This window comes from Petaurus breviceps, unplaced genomic scaffold, assembly GCF_028583685.1.
Source record: "Petaurus breviceps papuanus isolate PSGF00001 unplaced genomic scaffold, PetGlider_PUasm1.0 207, whole genome shotgun sequence".
NCBI classification, from domain to species: domain Eukaryota; kingdom Metazoa; phylum Chordata; class Mammalia; order Diprotodontia; family Petauridae; genus Petaurus; species Petaurus breviceps.
The window spans coordinates 10,847,160-10,871,550 of record NW_027185850.1 but is presented as its reverse complement, the minus strand read 5'-3'; the positions used below and the strand labels follow the sequence as shown (position 1 = coordinate 10,871,550).

General features: G+C 42.6%; 1 protein-coding gene across 1 annotated transcript in view; it reads left to right on the top strand.

Moving 5' to 3' along the window:
• The window catches only part of LOC138164742 (ribonucleoprotein PTB-binding 2-like), a 98,519-nt gene extending 74,366 nt beyond the window's left edge, over window positions 1-24,153 (top strand). Inside the window, exons 4-11 of the mRNA XM_069092710.1 lie at window positions 2,849-3,040; window positions 4,824-4,941; window positions 11,438-11,523; window positions 13,807-13,914; window positions 14,266-14,377; window positions 16,480-16,709; window positions 22,031-22,142; window positions 23,762-24,153. Coding sequence (XP_068948811.1) covers window positions 2,849-3,040; window positions 4,824-4,941; window positions 11,438-11,523; window positions 13,807-13,914; window positions 14,266-14,377; window positions 16,480-16,709; window positions 22,031-22,142; window positions 23,762-23,985 — 1,182 coding nt within the window. The 3' untranslated portion in view covers window positions 23,986-24,153. The remainder of the gene's footprint in view (window positions 1-2,848; window positions 3,041-4,823; window positions 4,942-11,437; window positions 11,524-13,806; window positions 13,915-14,265; window positions 14,378-16,479; window positions 16,710-22,030; window positions 22,143-23,761) is intronic.
• Window positions 24,154-24,391: the final 238 nt, after the last annotated feature.

Here is a 24,391-nt window from a genome sequence, read left to right as displayed (position 1 = left end):
AGAGAGAGAGAGACAGAGAGACAGAGAGACAGAGAGAGACAGAGAGCCAATGATGACAAATGATGACAGATACATGCAGGTTTGACACTGGCAACTTCAGACTTTTTTTCTGCTTCTTCCTTAGGCTGTGGCTAAAGACCTTTGCCTTTGTGGTATTTGAAAATGGGGCTCTTCTATTGTTACCCAAGTGCCTTTTAACTTATTTAAATGTGCCCTCAGCAAATCTAGTGGAGCAAAGGATATCAATTAAGCTCCTGAAAATAAAAAAGGACAATTCCATAGAAAAATTAAGCCTCAAATTCTCATTGGAGATTTGATAAATGTCTAATTTGAAAAACTCTAAAAAAGTTTTATTTTTGTCAAATAACTTATTTCTAGTAAATAAGCAGGAAATGCACACTAGATATCCTTTCTGATCGTATTCAAGAACACCCTTACCAAGCCATATCAAGCTTCAAGTTCATGGCAAAACACTTAGTTCTCTTTTGATGTTTGGTTTTTTAAAAAATGTTACCTTGTTCATAAAAATTTGTTGGTACTGGAAGGATATGTAATTTCCTCAGTGTGGGCATATGACCAGAATACAACCTTCATGAAGCTTATTGGATACTAGCCTTTGAGTGTACCCATGGTTAAATTATTTAATCCCCTGAAACCAAATTAATGGTGAACCCCATTGAATTTAGCTAGTCTAGTCCTTGGACAACAGATATACACTTCTTCACTAGTTGTAGGATGTGCCCAAATTTGCACTTTATTGGAGAACTAAGGGTTACCTCCATGTTCCAATGAGACATTGGAATAAAATTTCAGAAGAAGTTCATAGGATGAAAGCAAGAAATGCCTAAACAAATCCCCAGAGCAAATGCCCTTTTGACTTAAAATACATTCATCCAACAAACATTTAGTAAATGTCTGTGTGTACTAGGATTATCTTCCTTCCTTCCTTCCTTCCTTCCTCTCTCCCTCCCTTTCTTCCTTCCTCTCTCCCTCCCTTTCTTCCTCCCTCTCTCCTTTCCTTCCTCCCTCTCTCCTTTCCTCTCTCCCTCTCTCCCACCTTTCCTTCCTTCTTCCCTTCCTTCTTTCCCTCCCTCCCTCCTTCCTCCCCAAATTTATAATTTCATTAGACTATGGAAATCTTAACAAGGCAATTCCCTCTATCCACTCTATGCCTTATAGTCCTAGAGAACTGACTGGCGCACTAACAGTATAAGTGATTGTCTAGAGTGCAACATTAAGTATGTGTCTGAAGTGGTACTTGAACCAATGGTCTTCTTGCCTCAGTTCCTGCTCTCTGGCTTGTCTTTTTTCCCCAGTTCTACCACGTAACTGGTGCTCAGTAAATGCTTGTTGATTGGTTGATGCCCAGTACTATGCTGTCTATGCAATGGGTATACTAGAGATTACATTAAAAGAAAAAACAACAGCCAGATTGATGGTATCGTCCTCCTCCTCTCCAGGAAACCAACTGAAACCAACAAAGAGAAGCAGAAGGGCATTTGATCATCATGTCTGAGCCTTCTTCAGCATTGGTGTCCAACATTATTTCTTACCAGATTAAAATGTCATTGTGAGATATTTAACAAAATGAAAATGTAAAAGGATATAGATCATGCTAATATATTGTCATTTTGCAGCCTGCAGATCTTTATGTACATTCAGTTTCTACTGAAATTTGACACCCCTGGTTTATAGAATCATTTCCCGATTATTGAAATTTGATTTACTATATTTTTGAGTCTTGATATACCCTTTAAAGAATGGGAGTGGCCAGCTGAAACCTCTTAAGATTTATGGGTAATATTTGAAATGAAGATAAAGAGGGGGAAGCCTGCACTAGCCACTCCATTGAGGTTCTGATTATGCTAAAATGATATTACAACATAGAGAAATGCAATGATGATGGTGACAGTGGTGACAGCTAGCACTTACAGAATATTTCATGAAACACTTCACAGATGTCATCTCATTTGATTCCCACAACAGTTCTGTAAGGTAGATGATATTATCCCCCTTTCACAAATGAGGAAACTGAGGCTGAGAGAGGTTGACTTTTCCAGGGCCACCCAGCTGGTAAGTGTCTGAGGCAGGATTCAAATTCAGGTCTTCCTGACTCCAAACCCAGCACTCTACCTGTTGCACCACCTGGCTGTCTATGAGCATCCTCCCAGAGGAGCTGGAAGGAGCCTCATTAACTTTCTAGTCATACCTGAAAAAGAATCCTCTCTATCACATACAGAATAATAAATAGTTATCTAGTCTATCGCTCAAATGAAATTATATTCATAAAGTGCAATTCCCCATTACATAGAAGGGACTTAATGTGTGCTTTTCTCTTCCCCCCTTCCCTTTGCTTGTAGATCTCCAATGATAGTGGAACCCCCTGCTTCCTGAAGCAGACAAATGGTCATTTGGGCCATTTTGCTTGCTACCAGTCTGCATTTTCCTCTTTGCTTCTTCCGTCTCTTATTCCTCAGCTTCCTGATACAAATTGAAACCTCCCACATCTTCTCATCCTGTATCGTTCTTGTCCATGTTTTCTATAAAGATTCCTTTGTGGATCCCTACCAATACGTCAGAGGCCATCTTTGCCTTTGGGTCACTCTCCCGTTCTCGTATTCTCCCTTTCTCCAGAAGGTATCCCCCCTCTGGTCACGCGCAGCCTTTACAATGACTCATTTGCAACATGTTACCCACAATGACTTGCTCAATTGATCAGCATCATAACCACGATTAGCTGGTCCTTGAAAAATGTCAAGGTATCTTTTAAAGCCAGTAAATTTTGTAAGCAAATATTTCCAAGCAACTCTCAGTTACTTCTTTGCAAATAAAATGTGTATTGTGTCAGTTGGCACAGGATGAAGGGAACTATGCAGGCGGGTTTGCAGTCGTTGAATATGACACTGCAGAGCACGCTGAGGATGTTCAGCAGGCAGCTGACGGGATGATGATTAAGGGAAACCAAGTCCAGGTGTCCTTCTGCGCCCCCGGAGCATCTGGACGAAGTACTTTGGCAGCACTGATCGCCGCACAAAGAATGGTAAGGAATGCTGCCTTTGAAAACCCCCCAAATTTCTCAGAAATGAAACAACTGCTTCGTACAGATCATAATGCAGACAATTGCATTTTTGTCTCAGTTTCCTCTATCCAAGATCATTGATTGTCATGTCTAATGTCTTCTCATTCTTTCATTCTATTTGAACAACAACAATAATAACAGTAATAGCTATACGGCACTTTAATTATACAGCACTTTAAGGTTTGCAAAGGGCTGTACATGTAGTATAAAATAACAATGCTGGGAAGCAGGTGCTATTATTCCCATTTTACAGGTGTGGAAATTGAGACTGAGAAAAATTAAGTGACTTACCCAGAATCCTATGGCTAGGAAATGTGTGAGGCAGGATTCAAACTCAGCTCTTCTGACTCCAAGTCCAGGACTATCCACTATGACAAGCTGCCTCCCTAATTTGCCTTTTGTCACAAGATTTTGAAAAAGTGCTTTCAGGGGTGGGAAATATTAATTAACTAAATGACAATTTCTTAAATCAAGCCAGAAATCATTGCAGTGCAAGGAAGATATTGTTTAATAAGGTATTTACAGCTTTGCTTCACTTCCTGTCAGAATTCTGGCACATATGATCAAGGAGATGGTTTGTGAGCATTTAGAAAGGGAGGCGGTGATCAGAGAGCCAGGGTTTCTTCATCAAGAGTAAGTCATGCCAGACTAACCTCACCTTGCATTATTATCAAGTGTTTTGAGCAAGGTATTTGACATTCTCTCCTCAATTGCTCATAGTTAATAATGGATATGTACAGGAAGATGTATTTGGATCTGGCTGAATGAAAGCATTCATAGGTCAGTGTCCATCTGGAGCCCAGACTTGACCACAGCCAAAGTACTTATGGTGTTTTGGTCAACAATCTTCTTGTTCGGAAAGGCATTGGTAATGTCCAGAGAAGGGCAGCTGGGGTGATGGAGCCTCTAGTTTATGCAATAAGGGTCTAATAAAGGCATGAAGTCTATGTAACCTGGAGAAGACAAGACTAGGGGGGTGAGAGAGGCCATGATGGTTGTCTTCATTTCCAGAAAAAGCTGTCCTGTAGAAGAGAGATTAGACACCTGGTACTTGGCCCCAGAATCATGAGCCATGGGTAGATGTTGTAAAAAGATGATGCTAGCTTGATGCAAGGAAAAACTTCCTTAAGTTCCAAGCTGTCCCACAGTGCCTAGAAAGGTGTTCTGGGTTTCCCCTCACCGGAGTCTTCAAGCAGAGTCTGGATGACCCTGCACTGACTGAGGATACTGTAGTTGGAATTCCCGTTCAGAGACAGCGTAGACAAGATGACCACCAAATTTCCTCCCTCCTAGCTCCAAGCTGCTGAAATTCTGTGACCCCAGAAGCTGTCTCCTCAATCCTAGGGTATTCTTATCATGCTGGATCGATCTGTTTCTAATAGTACGTTCCAATTTCTTCTATACCTCTGTCATTTTAACATTGATTCATTTTATGATGAGAGTCTGTCTATTAAATTGATGCACAAAGGTTCTTTGTGTGTTCTTAATCTATCTTGTGATGGTCTTGAAATGTTGCATAGCAGGAGATCCCACAGAACTGTAATTCAAAAAATGTTGTTATTCTTAAATTGGGATTGAATCTTATAACCAATGAATGCCATAAAGGAGCTTATTTTGAATGTAAATATGGAAGATTTGATTTGTAAATTTAGACATATGGTTATTCCCCAAGCAAAGATTAAACAAGTAGTATCTTTTGCATTTATCTTGGTTCTAATGTTGCTTATTTCTGTGTTCATTTAAGATGCGCAATAATCGAAAGGGTTTACTTCCAGAGCCAAATCCAGTCCAGATCATGAAGAGTTTAAACAACCCTGCCATGTTGCAGATTTTGCTGCAACCACAGTTACATGGACATGCTGGTAAGCCAGGTGGGCGTAGCTGTTAAAATACGTTGTATTCCAAATTCAAAATTGAGTGTTAACTTTGGTGCTCTGATGAAAAAAACACATTTGTAACCCTATGTTTAAAACAGCATTAAAAGTAAGTAAATATTAGAGAATCACACAGAATCACAAAATTCTGAGTTGGAAAGGACCTCAGTGGCCGTGTAGGCCAAAATATACACAGGGAGGAATTTTTCCCATAGAATATTCAACACGAAGTCTTTCCCACTTTGCTTGAAGATCATCCTTGGGGAAGAGTCCACTCCCCCTCTCGTGGCATCTCATGACATTTTGGGACCATTCCATTGGTTAAAGAGTCTTTCTGGACATGAAGTCTAATTTTGCCTCTTTGTAACTTCTACCCACTGATCCTTGGCCCTCTGGGGTCAAGCAGAAGAAGCCATATGATCCCTCTTCCATATGCTGTCCCTAAGATTCTGCCCTCCCTACCTCTTCTCACCAGACTAAACATCCCTCAGCTCCTTCCTCTGGTTCTCAAATGGCACGAATTCTAAGCCCGTCACTATCCTGCTTCCTCTGGATCCTTTTTAGCTTCTTAATATCTAAGATACAGCCTGGAAAACTGAACACTGTTGTCCTCCAGGTGTGGCGCAGTCAGGCAAGGGTTTAAGAGGTGCATGATCACTTCCCTGGTCCTAAATGACTGCAGTCCCTCATAGTCACCACCATCTTTCAGAGACCATTGACTGACTCCACAAGCACATCTACCAATGCAGTCTCACGCACTGTGGTCTAAGATTAACTGTATTTTTTGTTAGCTATTTGTAGCACTTTTTGCTCCAGTACCGTGAATACCAACTCAGATACCTAGATATGCCCACAGATACATAGAGTTAAGAAATGATACATAGATATATAGCATTGTTAAAGGTTCACCATATGCCAGGTATTGTGCTCATTGCTGGGGACACAGATACAAGGAAGTCAGACACTCCCTCCCCTCAAGAAGCTCACAATCTAATGGAGGAAGAAAGCACATAATGGGGATCAGGCAAGTGGGAGACGGCAGGAATAGAAAGATAGGGCACCCATCAGAGGCAGAGCAGTAAGAGGGAAGCAGGAGGAGCAGTCTGGTGAGTCCAGGTGGGAGAGGAAGCATGGCTCTGCTCTTTCTTAAAATGGTGGTTGAGCTTGAAGTTCACTAAGAAACCCAGATCTTTTTCAGGTGAATGATTGTCTGGTCAGGTCTCCCCCATCTTATATTTATGAAGTTGGGCTTTAGAACACAAGTGTGAGACTTCATAGTTGTCAAAGTTTTACTTACTGGATTAAGCATAGTGCTTTGACCCATTGGGATGTCTTTGGGTCTTGACGGGGTTATGGAGTGTGTTGTTAGCTCTCCCTCCCAGCTTTGGGTCATTGGTGTATTTGTTACACATGCTGCCAATCTAATACTATGATGAGCCTACTAAATACACCAGGCCAAGTCCAGATCCTTGAGGGTGCTACACCGCGGACCTCTTTCCAGGATGATTCCAAGACCGTTCATGACTCCTCCTTGGATGTATCCATTCCTACAGGTCTAATCAACCTAATTGTATGATCATCCAGCAATTACTTTTCCCCAAAAACATGGGAGAATTTTATTGAATGCTTTGCTAAAATTTAGATAAACTACAGCATCACCTTTACCTACCAGCTTAATAACCCCATTACAAAAGACAATGAGGTCACTCTGGATTTACCTATTCATACTGAAACCATGTTAGCTTCCCATGATCATTGCTTTCTTTCCTAAAGGACCATTGACTGTCCTATTAGCAATATAGTCTAACTTTTGGCCAAGAATTGACATCAAACTCACTGGCCTCCCCCTGCCCCTTACATTCTCATTCTCTTTTTGATAATTAAAGGATTTGCCATTTTCCAATCCTCTGATAACTCTTCTTCCATGCTCTTTGGAGTTCAGTGGCTCAACCATCACATCTACCCCTGCTTTCAGCCCTTGAGTTTATAGTTGATCTGATACATATGACAAGTGTCTTTTAGGGCAGCTTGATGCTTTCTTATGTCCTTCCTTTGGGGGCAAGGGGGTGGGTATCAATGCCTAGCTTGTACCCTGTCTTGCCCAGAACCAGGCTGCTGTGAAGCTTCCTGGTCATCTGACACTCCACCTCATTTCCAACTCCCATGTTTATATTTTCGTCCCCTATCCAAATGGAAGCTCCCTGAGGCCAGGGGCTGTTTATTTCATTTTTATATTTGCATTCCCCCGTGATTGGCACAGTTTTTGGCACTTAATAAGTGCTGTTTTTCTTTTCATTCATTCATTCGCTCACTCACAGAATTTTGTTCCATTCCTTCCTTTCCCGAGTTCATTCTCCTTGAAAGAGAAGATCAGAATTAGAGTGCCACCTATAATCCTTGTCCACTCCATAATGGGCAATGATCCTTTCCCTCCTTTGACCTTCCTCTTTTTCTCTATAGCTACTTTCTTCATCAATTTCTTCTCATTCTGACCTTTAGCACTCTTAACATTTTTTTACAGGATAATGTCACATTTTCATATATATTCTTTTCCCCCTCTCCCTTGCTTCCACAGTCTTTTACACGTCCTTTTTAAAAATCTCAGTTGGTTCTCTGTCAAACAGATGGGCAAGATGGTGCCATGAGCTGTGGAGGGGTCCAAACTGGCATGCACTTCCTAGAGTGTGGAGGTGGAGAACTTTTTGCATTCAATAAATATCAAACCATAAAGATAATTCTTGTCACTGGCATGTGGTTTATTCAGTTGATAATGATTAACAGAACAGTGTTACTCATTTACTTTAACAAAGGTCATAGTTTGGCTACGCCTTTTCTTTGTGAAGTTTCAGGTCTACTTCCTCTTTCTTCTTCCTTTACTTTCATAAAAAGGCATTCTGTCACAAACAATCAAGGCAGCATTGCTTTCCAACAACACTATTCAGTCCTTTAGTAAACACAGCATTGTCTTCATATATGGCTGGTCGTCAGCAAAAGAACTATTCCGAAAGTTTGGATGTTAAGTCAATTGTCTGGACCGTGGAATGCATTTTCCCCTTTAGTCATTGTTATTGATAGTGGGTATACAGGTTCCCAAGCTGACTTTCAAAAGCCTGTTTAACCCCTCATGCAGCTCAAGTAAAATTTGTGCCACTGACACTCTCTAAGCAAGCCACAAAGTATAATAGTGTTTCTAGAAGAAAATACATGTATTGGTTCTAACTCTGGATGCTATGAACACATCTCCCTCCACTGTAGAGGAAATAGGAATTCCCTCTCTCCTCATCTACTCCACTAGCTGGGTAGTAGGTCAGGAACTCCCTTTGGCCCCCAGTCACTAGCGGAAGGATAGCAGGCTTGAGCCGTTTTGAAGAATACAATTTTGCATCACTAAGGGTAAGGAAAAAGAAAGGAGCTATGAATGATGAGAGAACCAGGGTTGGGGACCTTAGGGAGTTGTGGGTAAGGAGAAGTTCTTGTGGGGGTGTGGGAGTGTACGTAGAAAAAAGGTAGTTTTCATCAGCAAGAATCACTTGCATCTGGAGAAATCAGGAAAGGCTTCATGTAGGAGGTAGTATATGAATGAATGAATGAATGCATAGCATTTATTGAATGTTTATCATGTGCCAAGCCTGAGATGAGGCAAGAATGACAATCAGGAATGGAGGTAATCAGTCAAGCCAGGTCCTGTGCCAGGCATTGTGGAGACAAAGACAAGAGGGTGCCATTGCCTGCCAATGAGGAGAAGACATTCCATTGGGAGAGCTAACTTGCGCATATATGAGAATATGAAAATGGAATACATAAATATGACTGATAAAAAACAAAAACTTCCCTCTGGGATCCATGCTTCAGTGACTCCGTGAACGAGTCTCTATTAGTATATAAGGGGTTTTCTATATCGATTCAAATATGGGCTAGACCTTCTTTACAAATCTAACTTTAGTAAAACCTTAGTGCAGATCACAGGCATGGCTCCCAGAGACTTGGGGGAAGCTCTCATGGTCTCGGATTATATAAGTGGCAGCAGCAGATGCTGCACGGTTGCTTCCACTTTGACCCCAGCCACTGTTGCCCTCTTCCCTCAGACACTGCCTTCCACTTCCACTTTCTGTATCTCAGATCTACAATGTTTTTGCACAGTCTCTGCTACTAGGATGTAAGCTCCTTGAGGACATTGATGGGTTTTGCCTCTTGGTATTCCCAGTGTGTAGCAAGTAGTAAGCATTTAATAAACACTGACTGATGGACCCACTGATTGGAACCTCACTCCAAAGCCCATTAACTCTCCCTCCTGCCCCACAGGATGTGAGAGGTCAGAAGGAATCACTAGGGGTAAGATATGGGAAAGGATGCCTGCGGGTGGCTCCTTCTTCAGATGGTTTATCCTTTGTCCTGGGGCCAAGGATCTGCATCCTGCTTTTACAGAGATGAGCCCAAAGCTTCTACTCTACCTTCACAAGCAGTCAATGGGATCAGCATTGTGGAGATGAAAACCAGTGAGAATATGGAGGCAGGGATGATACACCCCTTAGCATGATGGGATTTGTCAACCTTTATAAGAGAGTCAAGGACTGAGCACACAGAGAAAGGAGGCAACAGTAGGAAGAGAGAGATGAAGGGAGAGGGCAGTGGGGGAAGCCATTTCCTCAGCCATGGCCAGTCTGCCTTCCCCCATTTGCCTTTCTGAGCCTCTCCACTTGAACTTGACTGGGCTCCCTGGAACCATGGGGCTGATGCTTAAAATAGTATCTAGCTTCCAAATAGGTCATTCTTTAAAATACAGTGATTTTGTCTAATGGTTTTCCGTTGTCTATCTGTGTGCTTCCTTTCTAAGAATGTTTGTTTTAGGTTATAGCGAATCCTCGGATAACTGTCCCAAATTCTGACATGCTGACTCTCTGGACTCCCCACTTACACACACACACACACACACACACACACACACACACACACACCTCTTTGCTTTTGACTGCTACAGAGGGAGTTAAATTATCCCTGACCTCTGGGGGTGAGCACCCAATGGGACCTGGCCAGGATGGGCTTCAGTCCTGCCTTTCCAGGCAAATCTCAATGTCCAACTCACAGCTGAAATTGAAATGGGCACAGCTGAGCTCATCTCCCCCCCACCACCTTCTCCTTGCATCTCCCCATTTCTGTTACTGGCTCCACCACTGTTCCTGAGGCTGGAGAGCTGGTGGGATCATAGTGTATCACAATTGAAAGGGACCTCAGAGGTCGTAGGATCATGGATTTAGGGCCAGAGGGGTTATTAGAAGTCATTACACCCAATGCTGTTATTTTATAGAAGAGGGAACTTGAGGCGTAGGGAGACTGACTTGGCTGAGGTCACCTAGCTTGTAAGTGTCTGAGGGAGGATTTGAGCCCAGCTCTTCCTGACCCCAGACATAGTTTTCAATGCACTTACGCATCTTCCCCAGCCCATCCTTGAACAGCAATCTCTGCCTCGAAATCCCCCCCCAACCCCAGCCTCTCTCTCAATCCAGACCCCAGAACAGGAGGTGCCATTGCCTCCTGACCAGCACCTGCTAAAGTGTTCCCTTATTTCAGGTTGAAATCTGCAACTCGCAGACCTTGTTCTGCTCTCTGGGGCCTTTTCCTCATGGCAGGCTTCCAGTATCTGAAGATGATTATGATACTGCCCCCACTCTACCACGTTTCCTTCTCTTCAGGCTGAACACCCTCAGTTCTGTCAGCTACTGTAGGGTGCCTGAGGCCTTTGTGGCCCTGCGTTTTCTCTGCTCATCCATGAACATTATGAATGTTTCAACTTTTTGCTATTCAGTCCTTTTGGACATGTCTGACTCTTTGTAACTCCTTTTGGGTTTTTCTTAGCAGAAATGCTGGCATGATTTGCCATTTCCTTTTCCAGCTCATTTCACAGGTGAGGAAATTGAGGCAAACAATTAAGTGACTTGCCCAAGATCACACGGGTAGTCAGTGTCTGAGGCTGGATTTGAACTCAGGTCTTCCTGACTCCAGGCCAGACACTCTACCCACTGTACCATCTGGCTGCCCCATACTTCAATTGACCTGTGGTTTTAATGGTAAACAAATCAAATTCTCTCATATTCTATCCATCGTTCTGTCCATGTCCTGCCATGTATTTGCTTTGTCACTTTGGGGGAGGCCCCTCTCACTCTATGGACCCAACCTTCCTCTTCTGTAAGTTGGACTAGGTGGACACTGGCTCTTTCCAGCCTTAGCAGTCTAACTTGAATTAGAAAGCTGAAAGAAGATAAATATATCCCACCTCTGACACCAGCAGGGTGACCTTGGGTAAGTCACTTAACTACTTTGGACCTCAGTTTCCTAATCTGTAACATCATCTCCACAGTCCCTTCCACTTCTGAATTATAAGGACACACCCATTCTTTGCCCGCTCAGGATTCCTGTGGCCCTTTTTCTTATGTCTTGTGAGAGTTTCCACTGTTTCACGGAATTGAAATTTCCCTTTTTCTTCCAGCAGTTCTTGGAGCCTCTGCCAGTTTGCCTCATCTGGTGAACCCATCCATCACCCCTGCATTTTTGCAGCTGAATAAAATACACCAGGTATGGTCCAGACCTGTGATCTCAGTCCAGAGAACCCTGGGGGTTTCATTTCCTCTCCCCTATCCTATTTGACAAAGTCTGGGTAACTTGGGGTTACAGAGATTTGCCTGGGGCACTAATGGCCTAAGTGTCACCCAGTCAGTATTTGGCCAAGGCGGGACCTGACACCAGGAATTCCTGATCTCAACTCTCTCCTTCACACTATTGCCCGCCACACCAGGTGTATCACAACTAAATAGAATTGGATTTTCTGATTTGAGGAAGCTTTTGTTTGTCATTAGCTGCTGAAGTATTCAAGGACTTTCAACTATATAATAAAGAAAATAATGAAAAATGTAATTATTTTTAAGGTATACGACTTGGAAAAAAGATAATTCAGTTATGACATACTCCTTGGTTGCTATAAAATATGAAACAGCCTATTGGGAACAAAGCTTGCTGCTTATACTTTGGCTCTGGGAAAGCAGGCAAGGCAGGCCAGCCAGTGGAGAATGTTGCCTGCTTCCAGCAAGGCTTTAACTCCAACTGTGTTATTGTTCAAGGATATCTGAAAGCACGATAATGTGATAATATTCTTAGAACTGGGGCAGTCAAAGGGGCAACAGTGATCCTAACTTGCAAAGCAGCAAACAGACCTCTTACCTTTATTCCTGAGAAGTACAGATTTTAAACTCCAGTCCAGGCTGCACAGCATGCTGGGGCCTTTTGCTCCTGCATGGCCTCAGGAAGGTTTCCCAGCTGGCCATATCGGCCTGATGGGATCATTTCTGTACCTCCTCTGAGCCATTCTGACAAAGATCAGAACTGCAGTCCTTGGTTAATCTGAAGTTAAATTGTAATTTCAGTTAGGAGGCTGGTGAAAAGATTGATTGATATCAGAGTACCCTCTCTACCAGACAGAATGACTTTGGACTTTCTATATCTAGCCATTAAAGATTGCCTTTTGGATAAACCCACTGCCATCATAGTGATAGGGGCTGAACCAGTCTTTGATATGGGAAACTCCCAAGAGAGGAAATTCCCTCTTCTAATGTAAATTGGCGCTTTCTCTGCAGTTTTAGAAAGTTGCCTAGAGCCCTCAGAAGTTATGTGACTTGCTTAGGGTCACATAGTCCTCTAGTGAGTCCGAGACTGGATTTGAACTCAATTCTCCCTGACTCAAGACCCAGCACCCTATTCACTGTGGTGCCCTGTGTTTTTGTATGCTATTTTGTCTTCATTAAAATATTTTAAAATCTTATCTATGCCGTCAATCAATAAATATTTATTGGGCACCTACTGTGTGCTGGACATTGTGCTAAGAAAACCTTGACATGTGCTAGGTAGTCAGGGCTCCATGTGGTCCATGATCAGTTCCACCCTTTCTGATGCTGGGTCTCAGTAAAGTGGAAAAAAAAAAAGTTAAAGAAAAAAAGAAAAACCAGAGCCTATTCTCATGCTCATAACTAAGCACTTACTTGAATTCATTGTCTGAGCTGTAAGGTTATTAATGCCTTTAAGAATATGGTGAACGTTTTAACTGGAAAACTTTTGTGAAAATGCTCCTCGAGTATTGGAGATGAGTTTCATGAGTTCATTTTCATTAGCTCCTAACATCTATCCCATTAAATACTTGTTTGTGTTGAATACAGACAAGTTGTCTTTAGTATAGATTGCATTTAATACAAATACAGTTGCTGTTTTATACAAATATTGTTGGCTTTTAATACCATTCACAAGATAATGTGACTTCTGATTGTCTGGACTTGGTTATAACATGGAATGAGTCATATGGGAATCAGATCTAGATAGATCTGTAGGGACCCTAGGACGGCTCTTTCATTAGACATTGGGACGTATCCAGGAGTAGTGGGTATTCCTTAAGTAGTCTATCTTCTACATGTGGAAAATTTGGTATAGTGTGAGCACCCTCTCCCCCAGACTCATTCCTTATCTCATCTCTAAACTCATTTGTTCCTTAGAGTGGAAACATCATCCGGGACATCAAGAATGGGACTGGGTTTTGTGTGTGCCTTGTCGAGCTGTTCTCCTTTCCTTCCTGATGCATCTTGTATTTCGAAATGGCAATAATAAACAAAACAATAATAGTAAAGGGTACAAGAGTTTGGATATTTTGAGGAAAGTATGTCTTCATGGAAATGAACCTCTGATAAGAATTGAAAAGGAAAGGTATTCGAATGCATGGTGGTACCTAGAAGTTGATTGTTTTGGTATCTTGGTGAGCATCCTATGTCGCGAGAAGATTTGTTGTTAAGCTGACTTTTTCCCCCCGTCATTTTTTAGCAGAATTCAGTTATGAGCAATACCTCTCGTTTATTGCTTCAGAATCTCTCTTACTTACAACTGGCCCAGCAACAGCTAATGAAGATGGAGAATATTCATACAAACAGTGTAAGTGTAATGCTTAACTCAACAATTCTGTTAAATGAACTTTGCCCTTTTCCCTCCTCAATAGTGTTTCTAGTCACAGCTACAGCAGAGGCCACTCATGGGCCCCATCCCACTGCTCTGTTGCTGTCCTGGGCTGAGCAGCCTGGTCCCCCCTCCACCCCACTCCTCAGGGCTCGACGTAATGCCAGTGTATGCAGAGCTCCCAAACTCAAGTGATCCACCAGCTGTAGCCTCCCCAGTAGCAAGAATTCCAGACCTATGACACCCCCCAGCCCAGTGGGATACTCTATTTAACAGATTTGGAATTGCTGTGAAGAGAAGAGATATTTCAATGCTTTTCCTTTTCTGTAGAAACCTGGATTGCTGGGTGAAGCCCCAGCTGTGGTTCTTCAGACGGCGCTAGGAGCTGGGGCAGCACCATCCCTGAAGTCAGAGTTGGGGCACCGGGGAGAAGAACATAAAAGTAAATGGGGTCTCTTTCCATACCTTCATGTAGTTCTGTTTTTCCTGAGAAGTCCGCTGTGAGGTTTGAAGATCATAACTTGACCCTCGGCTTCTTTTCCTTTAAGGCAGCTAGGTGGTGCAGTGGTTAATGCACAGGAGAGTAAGGAAACGAGGTCAAATCCTGTCTCAGATATTTCCTAGCTGTGTGACCATGGGCAAGTCACTTGACCTCTGTATGCCCCAGTTTTCTCATCTATAAAATGGGAAATAATAATGCCACCTGTTTCATAGGGTTGTTGCGAGGCTCAAATGTGATGTTTTTAAACGTTAAAAAGCTGTACAAATGCCATCTGATTTTAGGGAAAAAGCAAACCCTCAAATGCTTTACAATAAAAAATGTAATGAGTTCTGTCCTGGGGGAGGGGACTGATAGCCGAAGTGCTGATGGCTCTTGAGGGTAGATAGTCCCATGACAGGTGATGCCTCAAGGTCACATCCTGGCTGTGAATCACTTAGACAACTCTCCAGAATGCCAATTCTGCAGTAGCTGCAAATCTGCATTGATCAAAGAGTCTCCCCACTGTGAACTCCCTTACACCCGCGAAATCACAGGTTCATGGCAAAACCTTTCCAGGTTATTCCACCAGCCAATTTTGAGACTCCAGGGTCCTCCCCATGACATGATGCAACATCAGAGGAAGAGGAGAAATGGCCATGTACCTTCTGGATGACACCTCCCTTCTCCCCCACCCCCGGATGTCTCACAGGCATCCAAACTGGCCGTATCCAAAGCTAGACCTCATTCTCTTCCCCCTCACCCCAACCTTGCCCCTCTTCTGAATCTCCTTTCTGTCAAGGATGCCATCTTTCTTCTTGTCATGGAATTCATAACCCAGAGGGCAGATCTTGCCTGGCTCTCTTTGTTCCTTTCTGTACAGCATGTTCTGTCCCCTGCCTGTGGCCTTTGCATAGCCTGTCTCACCACACCAGAATGTTCTTTCTTCTCCCCTCTGCCTCTTGGAAGCCCCAGCTTTGTCTCTCCTCAGATGCCACTTCCCAAAAGATCCTTGGGATCTTTCCAGCTGTTACTGTCCTTCCCTTAAACAAGGCTCTCCTTACTCAGATGGATCATATGTGATCGATTTGGGGAAGTTCCCTCCCATAACAATGACAACAAGTAATCATGATGATGATGATGGTGATTGCCAGCATTTATATGGCACTTTAATATTTGCAAAGTGCTTTGCAAATTTCTCATTTGATCCTCACAATAGCCTGGAAGGTGGGTGCTGCTATTATCCCCATATTACAGTTGGGGAAATTGAGGCAGAAAGAGGTTAAATGATGACTTCCCCAGCATCACATAGCTGCTAAGTGTCTGGGGGTGGATTTGAACAGAAGTCTTCTCCACTCCGCACCCGCTGCATGCAGTATCTTCCCATCAGTTCCCCACAGGGAGACCTCCCAGTGTGCTGGTGGACTTGCTTATTTGCTGCTGAAATCCCAGGGATAGCAGCACAGCTTCTTTGCCCAGTAGTCCTCAAGCTCACCCTGGGCACACTTTCTCTCTAGTTTTATTTACTAAAGCATGTACACATTGTTTCCCCCAATAGAACATAAGCACTTCAAGGGCCAAGATTAGTTCATCTTGTGTTTTTCTCTAGCACTTAACACTGTCCTGGGTACCTAGCAGGCATTTAATAAATGCTTAAGGAAGGATAAAAAATGAGTAGAAGAAAAGAAAGGAAAATGGAGGAGGGAAGAAGGAAGGAAAGAGAAGAAAGGAAGGAAGAGAAGGAGGGAGGGAGAGGAAGGAAAGAATGAAGTATAAAAAAAGGAAAGAAGAGAGAGGGAGGGAGGAAGAAAGGAAGGAAATAAAAAGGAAGGGAGAGAAGGAGGTAAGAGAGCAAAGAAGGAGGGAGAAAGGGAAGGAAAGAAATAGACTATCCTGGAATTAGATAGATATAGATATAGATAGATATATAATGAATTTGAAGGGCTTCTGTCATAACTTAATAGCACCAAAAACCCTCCATCTTACTAAGTATTTCTAGTAAAAGGTTTTCCATTTCTTGATGATTTTATCTCCTAACCCAACTGCTCTTCTGACCTTGACTACAGCAGGAGCAGGGATCTTACCGTTCTTTCCAAATCAGCACACGGTTGGCCAAGGTGGGCCAGGGCCAAGCACTCCTCAGGACAAACCATCAGCCACGTTGGGATTGCCAGAAGGAACCGTCTCAGGGCCGCAGACTTATCTTCCAGGCTTTACAAATCCTGCTGCTGGAGGCTTGGGGACGGGTCAGCCCAGGCAACAAAATCAGCCCAAAAGCACTGAAGCAAGTTCAGGGGTAAGGAGATGGGAGTCAGATGGAGAGACAGAAAATAAATTTTCCTCTTAATTTTATGTTACATGAAATTGGTAACAGTATATAGCCTTTTTTCTTGGTTTAACCTGGAATGATTTATTAAAATATCTTTATAACAATTATTTTGAATGTCAGAAGAAAGTAATGATATATTTAAATTATCAAAAGGAAAAGCACCAAATACACACTTACACCAAACTATCTAAAAAAATATTAATAGTAATAGTAGCTAATATTTACATTACACTTTAAGGTTCACAAAGCACATTACCTATATTGCCTTATTTGTGAGGAAGGTGTTGTTATTATTCCCATTGTGCAGATAAGGAAACTGAGGCTTTCATTTGCTCTATGAATGCAATGACTATTGCTTTAGCTTTTCTAGCTGAAATGATCTTCCCATACATATTCTCTTCCCCTATTAGAATGTTAACTTCATGAGGGAAGGTAATTCCTTCCCCTCCCCTCCCGTCCCCTCCTTTCCCCTCCCCTCCCCTCCCCTCCCCTTCCCTTCCCTCCCCTTCCCTTCCCTTCCCTCCCCTCCCCTTCCCTCCCCTTCCCTTCCTTTCCCTTCCTTTCCTTTCCTTTTGCCATATCCACAGTAATAGGGATACTATGTGTCTGAAGGAAGACTTACTCTCTGGTCTTCCTGATTCCAAGCTCTGTCAGAGGTTCAGAGCAACCTATTTATTAAAATGGTAGAAGAAAATACCCACTTTAAAAGAAAAATTCAATTACTGCAAACAGAAATCACTTTTAAAATCATGTATGTGTGTATATAAGCACATGTTTATGTATATATGAACAGGAATCACTTTATATGTGTATAGATGTGTGTATATGATACATATAAATAAGAATTGCTTTTAAGAATATATGTGTGCATGTGCATACATATATATACATCTATACTTAAACATAATATTTTGTATAAGTAAATATGTACATATATAATATAAATAGGAATCACTTTTAAACATATATACTATAATATAATATATGTAAGCTTTAACTGTGTAATATCTACATATATACACACTTTTAAAAGTGATTCCTATTTACAGTAATTGTATTTTTCTTTCAAAGTGGGAATTCCCCCCCCCCAACATCTTAACAAATAGGTATGTTCTGAACCTACAAAATGGAGGAGGGGATAGAAGACAGAGTTTGGAATCAGGAAGATGAGAGATTGAATCTTCCTTCATATATGAACACACACACAAATATGTGTATGTTTGTATATATACATGAAATCATAAATGATAACATCATATCTATTCCATCTTGTTCATAGGTCCTTGTTTTGTTTAATTCCAGGTTTTGTGCCTATTAAAAATAGTTTCAAATGAATATAAAACAATTCTTTTTAAACCTGGGACATGGAGTATAATTTAAATATGCATTTTAACTTTTCTAAACATTTATTTTCCTTAATACTTTAAGAATCTTTGTGGAATTCTGTTAATAGCTTGGAAAGTTTTCCCAGCAGTGCTGCCATAGTTATATACAATTTGTCTGAAGTTGGTATTTTCTAAAATAGAAATGTTGATGTTCTGTCAGGCTTGACCAGGACAGGTCTAGTTGATTTGGGTGGAAAGTATTCCAGGTTGGAGATGTGGCCAGTGACTGCCTTCCTGTGCCCTCCCCACCCCCCACTCCCACACTAGGCATCCCCAGCTGCCACCACCATCCACCAGCCTGGACCACAATTTGGCAGCAAGGTCTTGTGGGTTTCCTTCATTTATTCTGGGGTTTGGGATAAAACCTTTGAGCAATATGATGGCAGCCGTTTTCTCCAAGCACCCAGCTCAGGCCTTTGCACAGTAAATATTTGTTGAATTGTATCAAATTGACTTGATTTTCCTTGTTTGATGCTCTGATCTCCATCTTTGTGCTTAGAAAAGGACACTGTGATCCCCAGCACTGAACATGGAAAGATGTCATAGCAAACTAACCTGATTTCCATTTTTGCAAGGTGTACTCAACTTGACGGAGCAGAGCAGGGCCAGAGATAGGCTCTGGGTGGATTTTAGTAAGGCACGTGCCAAGATTCATGAGGCAGTTAGGTGGCTCAGTGGATAGGGTACTAGACGGAGTCGAGAAGATCTGAGTTCAAATCTTGCCTTAATCACTTGCTCACTGTGTGGTCCTGGGCAAGTCACCTAACATCTCAGCTGTACTTTTGTCATCTGTAAAATGGGGATAATAATAGCACCACAGGGTTGTTGTGAGGATCAGATGAGATAATATTTGTAAAGCTCTTTGCAAACCTTGAAGTGCTAAGTAACTGTCCATCATTATTGTGTCCTCCTGGATAAGATCAGGAAATGGGGACTGGACGAGAATGGAATCAAAGGCCTTTCATACCTCGTTGTCCTATCACAAGCAGAGGGGGTTTACTGATGATTTTTGTTAACCTGGAAGGAAGTCTCCATTGGGATGTGTCAGGGCTCTGTCCCTGGCTCTCTCCTGTTCAGAATTTTATCAGGGATTTGGATGGATCAAAGATGGCAGACACCCAAATGCCCACTATATCACAAAGCTGGGAGGAATAGCTATTTCACTGAATGACAGGACAGAGAGCATGAAAGATCTCAGCAAGAGAAAGCTTTGGGTCATATCCAACCAGATAAAATTTGACAATGAGATTTATAAAACACTGCTGGGTAAAAGGGAAACCATGCTGGATTTGGAGTCAGAGGACCTGAGTTTAAATTCCAGCTCTTCCCCTTTTCTAGCCAAGGTCACTTGGGCAAGTTGCTTCATCTTTCGGGGCCTCAGTTTCCCCATCTGTAAAGAAAGGGAGTTAGGTTGAATTAGATGACCTTGAAGATTTCTCTAAATCTAAAATCCTATGATCTTGTGAAGTATACATGGTAAAAAAGACTAAAACTCAAAAGTTTTTCATGGGAAAAAAAAAGACAGGAATTTTAACTGGCCGCAGATTCTTAATCTAATACACCAGGAACTAAGTAGATGGGAGGCAATCTTATTCAATAAAATTTATTTATTAAGTTTCTACAAAGCTGGAAGAGACATAAAGTTAGAGAAGACACAGTGTCTGCCCTCATGAAGCCTCCAGTCTGTAGGGAGATAAGACACCAGCATAATAAGTGCACTTGAGGTATGAGGTGTCGATCTGGGAAGGGTCTTTACAGAGCCCAATGTGGGCCCTTGTCTTGTATCCTGGAGGTAATAGAGAGTGAGAACAGATGAAAACCCAAGTCGAGCAGTTCTCTCTTGACGCCATCCATTATGACTTCAGTGGTCCTTCCTATTCCTTGTGGAATCCTCTCTTCACCAGAGGCTCAAAAATGCAGCAAAACCAAACCCCCAAAGCATTTTCAATGTCCTTGTGATTCCTGTCCAGCCTCAGCTCATTGAAAATTTCAGTGTCTGTCATGCTCTTACAGAACCAGGTCAGGCTTTGTTTGGCCTTCGTGATCCTACAGCCCACCCTTGTCCTCACTTTCTGGACATGTCATCTAAAAGGACATGTTGTTCATTGAATCCCCTGTGGATCCACAATAGTGTCTTTAAACAAAGGCCCTGTCTTCTGCTCACTGGAACTCTTTCCCTTTGTGTCTTTGGAACATCATTTGTAGGAGTTTCCCATCGCTCATGGGCTATGAAATAATGCCAGAGTGGAGAAAGTGGTCTCTGTAAGAGCGATAGGCAGAGTCAATTTGGTGTGACTGAAAGGACAGGAGTGGATGGTGGGATGAATTGAAACTCTTCAGTGCTGGCACAATTCTACAAGATAGCAAAGTCTGGAATGTAAAATTGAGGTTCGTGGCTGAAGTGGATTGAAGGTGGTTGGATTGGATTGGAGGAGATTGAAGAATTGGTCACTTATGTGCATCGAGGGCTCGTAAGCATGAGATTCTAGTCAAGGCAAGGCATCCTGAGAGCCAGTGATGGAGGAGAGGCTGGAAGTGGTGACTGACGTGCAGCCAGAGTCTGCCAAAGCCTCCTCCTGTCCTGGAAGTGAGGAGAAGCAGCCTTCCGTATGGGGGCTGCAGTGGTGGACAGTCCTCAGCTACTTCCTGTAGAACGCATGAAGGCTACAAAGTCTGGGGCTGTGGGGAACTTGGTGGGAATTGAAGAGAGGTTCCAAAGGGCACAAGGGAACTGGCCAAAAGATAGGCAAAAAGGGCTGGTGGGCGAGCCTGGGGTTGGCTGGAATGGTGATGAGGGTGCATGGAGATAATCAAGTCTGACTGCATCCAAGGCCAAGAGACTATATGACCACAACTTGAAGAATCAGTATGATGGGAGCCACATCGGGCTGCCATGATCATTTTGTCAGGGCTTAATGTCAGAGGCCCAGCAAAGGTCACATAGCTCCATGGTTAAGATACAAAGAGCATTCTGGTGATGGGGTGCACCTAGACAAAATCTCACCCAAACAGGTCTTCTGCCCAATGACAAAACCATGAGCCCTCTGGGTAGAAAAGAAGATATGGGCAGCATGAGGCCTATATTAAATGATGATGATGATTTTTGGTCCAAACGGGATCTTCTCAGTGTGGGGACTCTCTCCACTGAGAAAACTTTAACAACTTGCCTTTAACTTAGAGCCTCAGGGCATTGCCTTCTCTACCAAGAGATGAAATAACTCAGTCAGGGTCACAGGCCTCATACTTGTCAGATGGAAGACTTGAACTCAGGTCTTCCTGACTCCATAGCAGTCCTTCCTCCTCTGTGCTAACCAGTCTCTCTTAGACTATATGAATAAAAAGCTAGTGTCCAAGTTAAGGGAGGCAACAGTTCCACCACATGCTGTTCTGGTCGCTGCAGAGGAGGGCCATTTCCAGGCACCACATTTTGAGAGAGACATGGTCAAGTGAGACTTCAGTGGGCTGAGGGTGAACTAGGTTATAAGGGGGTCTTGAATCTATGTTATATAAAGGATATAAAGCATATTAAGCCTGCAAAGAGAATACTTGGAATGAAGGAAATTATAGTGGCATTCAGATATTCAAAGGAATAGCTTGAGAAAGAGGGCCATTAACTCCAAATGATAAAACTAGAGCCAGCAGATAGATGTTACAGGGAGACAGATTAAAAGAACTTTATACAAATAGTGCGGACCCAAAATGGAATCATTTTCTTTGGCTGGGTAGTGAGCCACCTGTCACCAGAAGTGTTCAAACAGAGGCTGGGTCACCAGCTCAAATTCTGTCTCTTTCTGTTTCTGTGACCTCAGGCAGGCCTTTGCTCTTCCTGGGTTTCAGTGTCCCCATATGTAAAATGTCCTTATAAACAAGCCACATTTCTTTCTTTCTTTCTTTTTTAAATAGACTGTGTCTAAGAATCAGACTTCGCTTTTGGGGGAACCACCAAAAGAAATCCGGCTTAGTACCAATCCGTACTTGAACTTGGCAAGTGTATTGCCAGGGGTGTGTTTACCAGGTAAGGAAAGAGCCCCTCCGGCTTAGTCTGTTTACAACCCTTTGCAAAGTCTGAAAAGCCATCCGAGACTGAGCTGTTCCCCCATCCCAAATGCTGCCTATTCTCTGGGGGGCTGGCCAGAGTTTTGAGCACAGGTAGAGTGTCTGTTTTTCTCATCAAAAGAACTTACCATTTGGAAACATTAAAAAAGCTCTCACCCTCATGATGTGGGTCTTCCAACAAAAATAATCTTGGCGATCCCATATAATTTTCCTGTGGAGGGAAAATATTTTTCTTGTTATAAACATCTGCAGCTGAGTGTATCCTTGCAGCAATGTGGTTGAAGGTTAATGCCAGAGAGAAAATAATGGTGACCCCCTTAGTTCCCATAAGTATACAGTAACACTACATTTAGCTGGACATCTGACTTATTTCAGCCTCAGCTGGGCAGAGCAGAGCAGAAATGAGCCCCCCCCAAAAGGGGCAGGGTTGGGAGCTAGTCTGATCTGCTAAAGTAGTTCTCTCAAAAGCTCGTGTATGTTTTTTTTTTTCAACCAAAGAAGTCTGGGGTCCTTTATCAAGAACTTATTGACTCTACTTTTACATATATTTTTAACACATCAGTAATCTTATTTCTCCAACTTTAGCAAACTTTAAAAAGGAGTAGTCAGAGTACTAGTGGCCAAAATGACAGATGAGAGAAGAGGGTAAAGCACACAACTGTGTTGCATCTGGCACAATAGACGATGGTTCTGAAAGTCAGGGGAAAAGGTTAATTTATGTTTATGGAACTGGGGTCATGTATTTTTAGAAGAATTTCATTTTGAAATAGTTAAATCTTAGAATTTTGAAGCACATGTGCTTGGGGTATATGTTGCACTTCAGTAGGGTTCCATTATTAGACAGCACCAGATAGTGCTGGGTCTGTACTATGGGAAACATAAATGGATGCCACCTTGGGCTGCTTAAAAACAGGCATGTATGCCTTTCAGGAATAAGAAGGGGACAGTCTTTGTCCTCCATCCTGGTCAGACTTCATGTGCCCAAATCTGGACCCAGAAGGGACATAGAGAAGCTATGGAGGACCCCTAAGACAGTGAAGGGTTTTAAATTTGTGGCTTATGGATCAGGCAAGGAACCAAAGGGGTGAAGGGTCACAGGAGATATGACGGGGACTGGCCTTATTTCACTTGGGCCCAGGGCTAGGAACACAAGCAATGGGTGGAAGTTACCGTGAGGCCAACTTTGGCTTGATATCAGGAAAAATTCCCTTCTGATGGGAGCCATCCCAGAGTGTGAGGAGCTGCCTTGGGAGGCTGCGGGCATCGCCTTCTCTGGAGGTCTCCAAGCAGATCTGGACAATGCTTTGTCCAAGACATTCCAGTGGGGCTTCATTTCATGTCCAGGTTGGCTAGACAGTGACTGGGGTCACCTCTAAGTCTCAAATTCCATCATTCTGTGATATGTTGAAGCAGAAACTTTTAGATAGCATGGCTATGGTTAGTTACTTTACGTTGGTAAATGCTGACCTGTGTCTGAAAGTTGAATAGAATAAGACTGTTTCATTTTCCAGTACAGTTACCCTGTGGCCCTGTGTTTCAATGGTGTGACTAACACAAGCCTGTTAATTTTACTTTCAGCCCCAGTTGCAAGTAAGACCATGAGTGCTCTACCCCAGACTGGAATCACAAGCAACATACTGGATGCCATCTCTCAGGGAATGTCATCACAACATGCATTGGAAAATTACATTAATTATTCTCAGCAGTTTGGTGATTATTCACAGGTAAACAGCAGGAACTGGTTTCCTTGTACTGGTGAAATCAAGGCTACTGGGGTTGGCTTCAATACCAGGGAGACCTGAGTTCAAGTCCCTCCTTTGACACATCCTGTCTGTGTCACATTGGTCAAGTCACTTAACCTCTCGGTGCTATAGTCAACTTTCTAAGTCAAGGCTTCTTAAACATGAACTTATTTTCAAATATATTTTCTAACTTCTTCCATATAATTGGCTTCCTTTGTAACCCTATATATTTTATTTTATGCATTTGAAAACATGATTCTGAGAAGGGGTCTATAGACTCCACCAGACTGTGCAATGAGTCCCTGGTGCCAAAAAGGCGGAAACTGTAAGTTGCCAAAAAGGTGCTAATTTGCATTAGTGGGAGGAATTTCCTCATCTGGGAGTATTCTATACCAGAAAATCACAGATCCAATAACTGTGCCTCATTGGTCACAGGGCACCTAACACAATACCAAGCTAGGAATTA